The sequence below is a fragment of the Bison bison genome, unplaced genomic scaffold (assembly GCF_000754665.1).
Source record: "Bison bison bison isolate TAMUID 2011002044 unplaced genomic scaffold, Bison_UMD1.0 scf7180017864386, whole genome shotgun sequence".
NCBI lineage: Eukaryota > Metazoa > Chordata > Mammalia > Artiodactyla > Bovidae > Bison > Bison bison.
This window is the reverse complement of record NW_011494958.1, coordinates 658109-668961: the sequence shown is the minus strand read 5'-3', so window position 1 is coordinate 668961 and position 10853 is coordinate 658109. Positions and strand designations below refer to the sequence as shown.

The window sequence follows — 10853 nt, the reverse complement described above, 5'->3', positions numbered from 1 at the left end:
TTCTAGGAAGTTCTCAGGGGACACAGCTGCTACTGGTCCAGGACTGTATTTGAAGAACCTCAGCTTTGGAGAAAACTGTTTTATGGTGACCTCCATCCGCAGACCAAAAATGCTTTTTCTCCATATGACTAGCTATAGTGAGTTTGTCCTCTGTACCTTTCGCCCTCTCACGGACTATAGAATTGCTCTCAGTCCCTCTTCTTTTTCTCATTCTCCCTCTCCCCTCACAGTCTCTCTCCTTTCAGGAAGAGATGCAGTTCCTCTTCCCCAACCCCTCCAGTTCACTCCTGTTCTCCATCCTTGGCTGACTTACCAGGAGGGTATTACCAAGAGAATGGTCTTGGTGGACTCCGTCTCCACTGGATCCCACAGGATTCTGAGGTCAACGCTAAGACACCAGGAAAGACATGAGGAGACCCGCCAGCTGTGACTTCTGAGGGGAGTCTGATGTCTGTGGTGTAGAGGAGGGAATTGTGTATTCCCACCCCAGCTGGGGTATGTGAACAGGGTCACAGCAGGGTATTTAGAGTTTGAGGGCTCTTGGGCATTTTAATCCCATGGCTCCTTGTTAAGGAGGAAGATGCTAATTGTCTTACTTGTATTCTTGCCACTTGTGACCTGTTGTCTGGAGTATGGGCACTTTGGGATAATGGAGTGGGTGACAAAGTGGAGGCACACTCCACTAAGGATACATTCTCACTAGGAAATGCCCTAGTGTCCTTTCCCAGCCCAAACTGAACCTCATGGCAGTTCCCATGCAGGGTGGTCTGGAGGTTCAAGCCCCTCCCCAGGCTACTCAGGTGCCTGAATCTATGTCCTTTCACTCCTTCCATCATGAAGGAAACTCCAGGAGGATAGGGAACTTATACAGTTAGGTTCACCAGTGAAAGCTCCTGGAAAGTAATCAATAAATTTATGCTGTATAAATCAGTATCAGTTCAGTTGCTCAGTCATATCCAACTCTTTGTGACCCCAAGGACTGCAGCACACCAGGCTTCCCTGTCCATCACCAACTCCCAGAACTTGCTCAAACTTATGTTTATCGAGTTGGTGATGCCATCCAACCATCTCATCCTCTGTTGTCCCCATCTCCTGCCTTCAATCTTTCCCAGCATCAGGCTCTTTTCCAGTGAGTCAGTTCTTTGCCTCAGGTGGCCAAAGTATTGGAGCTTCAGCCTCAGCATCAGTCCTTCCAATGAATATATAGGACTGATTTCCTCTAGGATAGACTGGTTTGATCTTGCAGTCCAAGGAACTTTCAAGAGTCTTCTCCAACACCACATTTCAAAAGCATCAGTTCTTTGGCTCTCAGCTTTCCTTATGGTCCAACTCTTACGTCCATACATGACTACTGGAAAAACCATAGCTTTGACTAGAAGGACCTTTGTTGGCAAAGTAATATCTCTGATTTTTAATATGCTGTCTAGGTTTGTCATACCTTTTCTTCCAAGGAGCAAGCATCTTTTAATTTCATGGCTGCAGTCGCCATCTACAGTGATATTGGAGCCCAGGAAAATAAAGTCTCTCACTGTTTCCATTGTTTCCCTGTCTACTTACTGCGAAGTGATGGGACCGGATTCCATGATCTTCATTTTTGAATGTTGAATTTTAAGCCAGCTTTTTCACTCTCCTCTTTCACTTTCATCAAGAGGTTCTTTAGTTGTTCTTTGCTTTCTGCCATAAGGGTGGTGTCATCTGCCTATCTGAGGTTATTGATATTTCTCCCTGCAATCTTGATTCTGGCTTGTGTTTCATCCAGTGTGGCATTTTGCACGATGTACTCTGCATATAAATAAGCAAGGTGACAATATACAGCCTTGACATACTCCTTTCCTAATTTTGAACCAGTCCATTGTTCCATGTCCAGTTCTGTTTCTTCTTGACCTGCAGGCAGGCTTCTCAGAAGGCAGGTAAGGTGGTCTGGAATTCCCACCTCTTTAAGAACTTTCCCACAGTTTGTTGTGATCCACACAGTCAAAGGTTTTACTGTAGTCAATGAAGCAGAAAAATGATGTTTTTCGGGAATTCTCTTGCTTTTTCTATAATCCAACAGATGTTGGCAATTTGATCTCTGGTTCCTCTGCCTTTTCTAAATCCAGCTTGAACATCTGGAAGTTCCTGGGTCATGTACTGTTGAAGCCTAGGTTGGAGAATTTTGAGCATTATTTTATTAGTGTGTGAGATGAGTGCAATTGTGTGGTAGTTTGAACATTTTTTTGGCATTGCCTTTCTTTGGGATTGGAATAAAAACTGACCTTTTCCAGTCCTGTGGCCACTGCTGAGTTTTCCAAATTTGCTGGCCTATTGAGTGTATCACTTTAACAGCATCATCTTTTAGGATTTGAAATAGCTCAACTGGAATTCCATCACCTCCACCAGCTTTGTTCGTTGTGATGCTTCCTAAGGCCCACTTGACTTCACATTCCAGGATGTCCAGCTCTAGGTGAGAGATCACACCATCATGGTTATCAGGATTATGAAGATTGTTTTTGTACAGTTCTTCTGTGTATTCTTGCCACGTCTTCTTATTATCTTCTGCTTCTGTTAGGTCCATACCATTTCTGTCCTTTATTGTGCCCATCTTTGCATGAAATGTTCCCTTGGTATCTCTAGTTTTCTTGAAGAGATCTCTAGTCTTTCCCATTCTATTGTTTTCCTTTATTTCTTTGCATTGATCGCTGAGGAAGGCTTTCTTACCTCTTCTTACTATTCTTTGGAACTCTGCATTCAGATGGGTATATATTTCCTTTTCTTTCCAGAGGGGACCAAGCTTATTTTTGAATGGGGATTAAGGGATTTCTCTTCAACTTTTGAATCAAAACTGTTAGTGGACTTTATTCTTTGGGGTTTGGGTTTCTATGTCATGCCTCCCATTTCTGTTTCCCTTGGGGGCCTTTTTATCTTCTGGATCCTTCTATTTTTACCAACTCCCCAGTTTTTAATGTCTTAAAAATTTTAACTTTTAAAATGTGTAAATACTAACTCTTGGTTAAGAAATTATTCATGCACCACATTTTCTTTATCCATTCCTCTGTTAATGGACATTTAAGTTGATTTCATGTCTTGGCTATTGTAAGTACTACTGTAATGAACATTGGGGTGCATATATCTTTTAGAATTATGGTTTTTCTCTGGACATATGTCCATGAATAAGACTGTAATCATATGGTAAATTAGCCATAAAAAAGAATGAAATAATGCCATTTGCTGTAATATGGATGGAACTAGAGATTATCATACTAAGTGAAGTAATCAGAGAAAGAAAAATATATGATATCACTTAAATGTGGAACCTAAAAAATGATACAAGTGAAGTGAAAGTATTATAAGTGAAACTAATATAAGTAAAACTATGGTGATACTAGTGGTAAAGAACCCACCTGTCAATGCAGGAGATGTAAGAGATGTGGGTTTGATCCCTGGGTCAGGAAGATCCCCTGGAGGAGGGCATGGCAACCTACTCCAGTATTCTTGCCAGGGGAATTCCATGGACAAAGGTGCCTGAAGGTCTACAGTCCATGGGGTCACAAAGAGTTGGACACGACTGAAGTAACTGAGCTCACGCATTACAAGTGAAGCTAAGTGAAACTGTTTGCAAAACAGAAACAAATCACAAAGTTCAAAAACAAACTTATGATTACCAAATGGAAATGTGGGGCAGGAGGAATGAATTAGGAGTTTGGGATTAATATATACACACTACTATGTATAAAACAGATAATCAATAAGGACCTACTGTATAGCACAGGCACTTTCTACTCAATATTGTATAATAATCTATATGGTAAAAGAATCTGAAAAAGAATCAGTTCAGTTCAGTCACTCGGTTGTGTCCGACTCTTTGCAACCCCATGAATCACAGCACGCCAGGCCTCCCTGTCCATCACCAACTCCTGGAGTTCACTCAGACTCACATCCATCGAGTTGGTGATGCCATCCAGCCATCTCATCCTCTGTCGTCCCCTTCTCCTCCTGCCCCCTAATCCCTCCCAGCATCAGAGTCTTTTCCAATGAGTCAACTCTTCACATGAGGTGGCCAAAGTACTGGAGTTTCAGCTTTGCCATCATCCTTCCAAAGAAATCCCAGGGCTGATCTCCTTCAGAATGGACTGGTTGGATCTCCTTGCAGTCAAAGGGACTCTCAAGAGTCTTCTCCAACACCACAGTTCAAAAGCATGAATTCTTCGGCGCTCAGCTTTCTTTCTTTTCAGCTGCCCACTGAAAAAGAATGGATATATGTATATGTGTTACTCAGTCACTTTGCTGTTCACCTGAAACTAACAATAAAATTACTCAATAAAATAAAAAAAAATTCTTGCAATGGAATAATGAAATGTTGTTCCCCAATCCAGGTCCTTATTCATCCAGTTCTTATCAAGGCCCCTCAATGAATAATCTCTCTTAGTGGCTTTTGTGTAAACTTCCAGAGTTTCTACGCAGACATAAACACACACACACACATACGCACACACAGAGTTCCTTCTGGGAACTGTGAGGAAGAATCTGTTCATGCCTCTCTCTAAGATTTTGGTTTGGTGGCAGTCTCTGGCATCCCTTGGCTTTTAGAAGCATCACCTTGATCTCTTCCTTCATCTTCACATGGATTTTTCCGTGGGTGCATGTCTGTGTCCAAATTCTACCTTGTTTTATAAGGATGCCAGTCACAGTGGATTAAGACCCTAATGACCTCGTTATAACTTGATTACCTTGCAAAGACCCTATTTTCAGAAATGGTCACTTTCTGAGGTACTAGGGGTTAGATTGCGACATATCTTTGTGGAGGACACAGTTCAGCCCCCAATCCAACCTCTTCATGTAACCTAGCCCACCGCATCCACTTGTTGCTGACAGCGCCTATAGAATCATATTGGATTTGGAACCGTGCGATGGAATCACAGGAAACACATGGACTCTGTGGGTAGTTCAGAGCCAGTGTCCTCCTGCTGTGGTCTGTGTGCCGCCTGCTTCAGGACCACCTGGAGAGCCTGTCAAGAAGGCAGATTCCAGGGTCCACTGTCAGTCTGCTGAATCACGATCTCCATTATCCAATGCCAGCATCTCCTATGTCCCAATCTGGGGCACAGGGGAGGCCTGTTGATGACATTAATCCCCATGCAAAGTCAGGACCACTAGGCCCCCTGTGAGATCGAGGTTGATGACTGCTGAATCGGAAAGCAAGTGAGCTCATCTCATGTTCTCAGAGTCCTTCCTCCAGTCACTTAGGAAGCATGGTGATGTAATTGGTCGATATGTAACACACTTTTTTTTTTTTAAGACACAGACCATTTATTTATTTTTTACTTTTACTGGAGTATAGTTGCTTTAAATATTGTGTTAGTTTCTGCTGTTCAGCAAAGCAAATCAGTTACACATATACATATATCCCATCTCTTTTATACTTTCTTCCCATGTATGTTACTGCAGAGCACTGAGCAGTGTTCCTTGTGCTATACAGTAGGTTCTCATTAGTTATCCTATTTAGTTATTACTAAATAGTTATTACTATTTTACACATAGTATCAATAGTGTATATATGTCAGTCCCTATCTCCCAGTCATCCTACTTCCCCTGCCCGCCTGGTGTGCATACGTTTGTTGTTTATGTCTGTGTCTCTATTTCTGCTTTGCAAATAAATTCATCTGTACCAGTTTTTCTATATTCCACATATAAGTGATACTATATGATACTCGCTTTTCTCTTTCTGACTTACTTTACTCTGTATGACAGTCTCTAGGTGCATTGACACCTCTGCAAATGGTACTTTTTTGCTCCTTTTTATGGCTGAGTAATATTTCATTGTATAAATATGCCACATCTTCTTTATCCATTCCTCTGTTGATGGACATTTAGGTTGCTTCCACATTATCTTTATTGCAGATGAAGATCTTCATTAAAATTGAGTATAGCTAATGGATGTGAGAGTTGGACTGTGAAGACAGCTGAGCGCCAAAGAATTGATGCTTTTGAACTGTGGTGTTGGAGAAGACTCTTGAGAGTCCCTTGGACTGCAAAGAGATTCAACCAGTCCATTCTAGAGGAGACCAGTCCTGGGTATTCTTTGGAAGGACTGATGCTAAAGCTGAAACTCCAGTACTTTGGCCACCTCATGCGAAGAGTTGACTCATTGGAAAAGACTCTGATGCTGGGAGGGATTGGGGGCAGGAGGAGAAGGGGATGACAGAGGATGAGATGGCTGGATGGCATCACCGACTCGATGGACGTGAATTTGAGTGAACTCCGGGAGTTGGTGATGGATAGGGAGGCCTGGCGTGCTGCAATTCATGGGGTCGCAAAGAGTCGGACATGACTGAGCGGCTGAACTGAACTGAATCTTTCATTCAACTAGGATTATCCATGTACCATTTCTATAAGACACCCCAGAAAGGCCAATTTAAGGCTACTTCAAAATCTCCTACTCTAACCTTCAGGAGGAAGATAAACCATGGGGGGAAATACACATCTTTTCTTTCCTGCAGTGCTTCATTCATCTCTTATGACAGACACATTTACCATGTCGACCTGTGATGATTTGTTGACAGATCTCTATTCCATACCAGACTCTGAATGCCTTGACAGAAGCAATGGATGTGTTTCAGTGTTCCATGCACTGAACTGTGGCCCTGGAACATGGCAGGTGCTGAACAGCTATTCTGCCCTAGGACTGATGGGTGCTACTTTGCCACCCAGCTTCCTCAGGGCTGCCTTCATGTCCTTGTTCCTTAGGCTGTAGATAAAGGGGTTCAGCATGGGAATGATCACAGCATACATCAGGGCAGCTGCCTTATCCTTCTGGGAGGAAGTGGGAGATGCTGGCTGCAGGTACACAGCAAAGATGGTGCCATAGAATAGTGTCACCACGGTGAGGTGTGAGCCACAAGTGGAGAAGGCTTTCCATTTGCCCAGAGCAGAAGGGATCCTGAAGATCGTCCGAAAAATGCAAGTATAAGAGAAGACTTTGCACACTAAGGGGCTGATGCCCATCACAATGCCGAAAGCAAAGATCACTAGCTCATTGGTGTGTGTGTCTGAGCAGGAGAGCTTCAGCAGGGGCATGAGGTCACAGAAGAAGTGGGGGATTTCAGAGGCAGCGCAGAAGGTCAACTGAGCCATGAGGCTGGTGTGGACAATGGACTGGAGGTTGGTGATCAGCCACGACCCCACCACTAGCAGCCCACACACACGGGGACTCATGATGGCCAAGTAGTTCAGAGGGTGGACAATGGCCATGAACCGATCAATGGCCATCACAGCCAGGAGGAAGCTGTCCATGGTCCCAAACAGGTGGAAGGCATACATCTGGGCAAGGCAGCCTGCAAAGGGAATGGCTTTGCTCTGAGTCCAGAGGTTCACCAGCATTTTGGGGACAGTGGTGGAAGAGAAGAAGATGTCGATGAGGGACAAGTTGGAGAGGAAGAAGTACATGGGCGTGTGGAGGTGTAAGTCTGTGATGATGGCCAGGATGATGAGCAGGTTTCCAAAGATGGTGACCAGGTACATGGGCAGGAAGAGCCCAAAGAGGAAGATCTGATGCTCTGGCTTTTCTGAGAGTCCCAGGAGGAGGAATTCTGAGACTGCTGTTTGGTTTTCTTGTTCCATGGATGGCCTGTGTCTACTGTGAGGAGAAAAAGGCAGAGGGAAGCAACCTAAAGCTGGGAATCAAACAATACTACAAAGCTACAGTCATCAAAACAATGTGGCAGTGGCACAAAAGCAGAAATATAGATCAGTGAGGCAGAATAGAAAACCCAGAAATAAACCCATGCATCTATGGTCAATTAGTCTACGACAAAGGAGGCAGGCTGCACAAGGTTGGAAAGACAGTCTCTTCAACATGTGATGCTGGGAAAACTGGACAGCTACATGGAAAAAAATGAAATTATTCTTTAACACCATACACAAAAATCAGCTCAAAGTGAATTAAAGACCTTAATGTGAGACCAGACACTGTAAAACTCCTGGAGGAAATCATAAGCAGGACATTCTCTGATATAAATCAAAGCAATATCTCTTTTGATCCATCTCCCAGAATAATGGAAATAAAAACAAAATAAACAAATGGGACCTATCAGGGAATGTTTAACAAGAGGATTCCTACATGCTGTTTTTCATAAATCCTCTGTTCTTTATCAGTTTCTGTTGCCAGAAGCCAGTGGAATGGCATGCCACTCCCAGGACTGCGGTCATAGGATGAGACAGGCTTGAATCTCCTTCAGTAAACATTCTCCTTATGACAAAATTGCTTAGTCTCGATCCTTTTTCTTGAGATATGGATTGTCTCCTGACCTTGTGACCATTATTAATCCCTGTTCCCTTGGTAACGGTTGCTGTACGTTTGGTTTTCTGATCTTTATCCTTGTCGAAACAAATTTCTTGTACAACAACCTATATATACTCACAGAAAGATCATTAAAGCACCTTTGCTCCATCAGAGCTTGGGTCTTCGTGTCTTCCTTTCTTTCTTTCTTTTTCTCTGTCTCTCTTTCACTTTCTTATCGTCGACTCCAGACCGCCAGGTTCCGGTCCATAAAAGGACCTCAACAAGTGGTTCCAGAACAGGGACTTGGCATACGTGGCATTTCGGACGGAGTGACTCCGGGCCTATTGAGGTCGGTAAGTACTAAGACACGGGTCAAACGGCTGGAAAGCCCCATCATTTCTCTACTTTACTTCACCATTTGTTTAAAGCTCAGGGACTTTTGGTTTCATGCCAATGAATAGAGGCTTGCTTTCAAACACTGGTTAAATGTAATCCTTGGTTACCTGATAAAGGCAGTTTCGATTTAGAAACTTGGCACCAGGTCAAAGAAATGTTGAACGAGCCATCAGGAAGGGAAAAAATATTCCAATTGATTTCTGGCCCCTATGGGCTCTCATTAAAGCTGTAATTCTTCCATTTCAAGGTAAATTCTAGCCCTCCCAATATTCGACAACTGACAGAACACTTATTACATGAATATAAATTAAATGATAAAACTTTACAAAAGGTCCAATTAAAACAACATAAAATATTTCAAAATTTTCCTACTAATCCTATCCCGGCTACTCCAAATGCTCCTCCTCTGCCAACAGGCTCAACTCCAAAAGTCTCTCCTTTGCTGGAACCTAATAATTCTGATAATGACTCTTCCGAGACACCTTTTGACACCAAAACCGGCAATACTTTTTTAAATAATAATGATAAGTCCTTAACACAGACTCATATTTGCAAAAAATCAGCAGTTACTCTCTCTCCTCCACGACAGAGGCTCTCTGAATTACTGGCTTTGCAATCACAAATCTCTGAAGCCAATGGTTTCTCTGCCTTTCCAGTTTTAAGAAATCCTGACTCTCAAGGGCACATAATACCTCAATATGAATGTATTAATTTTTTTTTTACATGCAACAGATGAAAAAGGCTATAACTATGTATGGCCCACATTTGCCTTTTACTAAAGAGCTTCTAAATATTGTGGCCTCTTCTATTGGAAATTATTCTCTATGATTGGTGAGTTTTAATAAACGCTCTCCTTAAACTAGGAAAATATCTTCAATGGATAATGTGGTTTCATGATATAGCCAGAGATCATGCTAACAAGAATGCTCGAGCTGGCACTCCCCAAAACCAAATTACTTTTGAAATGTTAACTGGCGCCAGACAATTTGATACCATAGAAGCTCAAATACAATGCCCTCCCTTGTTGCATGCAAATTAAAAACAGTGGCCCTTGAAGCTTGGGATCGAATTACTCTTCAAGGAGAGCCTACAGGTAGCTACACTAAAATATTACAAGGACCTAATGAAAATTATGCTGATTTTTTAGCTAGATTAGAAACTGCTATTTCCTGTACTGTAATCGGAGAAGAAACCAAAAAACAGCTAGAGAAATTACTTGCTTATGAGAATGCAAATCAGGAATGTCAAAAAGCTATTGCTCCAATTGGTGAGACTGGGACTATTACTGATTATTTGAGGGCTTGTCGCAATCTAGGATCAGAAACTCAAAAGATGCAAATGCTAGCTGAGACAATGGCTGCTGCCTTTAGAAAGGGAAATGAAGCATGCTTTACATGTGGAGATAAAAACCATTTAAAAAGGGACTGCCCTAAGAAGGCTAATAAAAACTTCCAAGAATCTGCCCTCGCTGCCATCGATATACCAGCCCTAAATGATTTTTTTCCTTTACCCTCAAGCAGTCCCTCCTAGAGTACCTACCGGACTTTTTGGACCCCTGCTCCCATAAACCTTTGGTCTTTTACTTGGCCAATCTAGTTTGACTACTAAAGGAATTACTGTTCACCCTGAGATAATTGATTCAGATTATAAAGGAGAGATTCAAATTATGATGTCATCTCAGATTCTATGGCAATTCAAAAAGGGGGACAAAATTGCTCAATTGCTTCTTTTGCCTTATGTTTCTATTAACTCCTCTAATAATGTACAGACAGGTGGATTCAGCAGTACAGATCAAAAACAATCCTTATGGACATCATTGGTATCTGATTATGCCTGACCAAATATAAATATCAAAATTAATGGTAAAAGATTTTCTGGTCTCCTCAACACTGGATCTGATATTACTATTATTTCCAAACACTTATGGCCCAAATCCTGACCTATACAAAAGGTCTCTTGCTAAATTGTGGGAGTTTCTCAAACTAAAGTACAAGAAATCTATCAAAGTGTTCAAATATACCCATGTGAGGGACCAGAAGGCCAACCTGTAACATTAAAACCTTATGTGATAAATGCACGCCTTAATCCAACAGGAAGGGACTTACTTATGAAATGGCAAACTCAGATATATGTTCCACGTTTTTCCTAGGGGCCACTGCTCATTTAACAAACAAAGCAATTATTAAAATAACTTGGAAGA

General features: G+C 42.2%; 1 protein-coding gene across 1 annotated transcript; it reads right to left on the bottom strand.

The window, feature by feature from the left end:
• Nucleotides 1-6645: 6645 nt before the first annotated feature.
• On the bottom strand, nt 6646-7596 carry LOC105001907 (olfactory receptor 1I1-like). Its single transcript, XM_010858352.1, has one exon. It carries the CDS (start codon nt 7594-7596, stop codon nt 6646-6648), a length of 951 nt encoding a protein of 316 aa, XP_010856654.1.
• Nucleotides 7597-10853: the final 3257 nt, after the last annotated feature.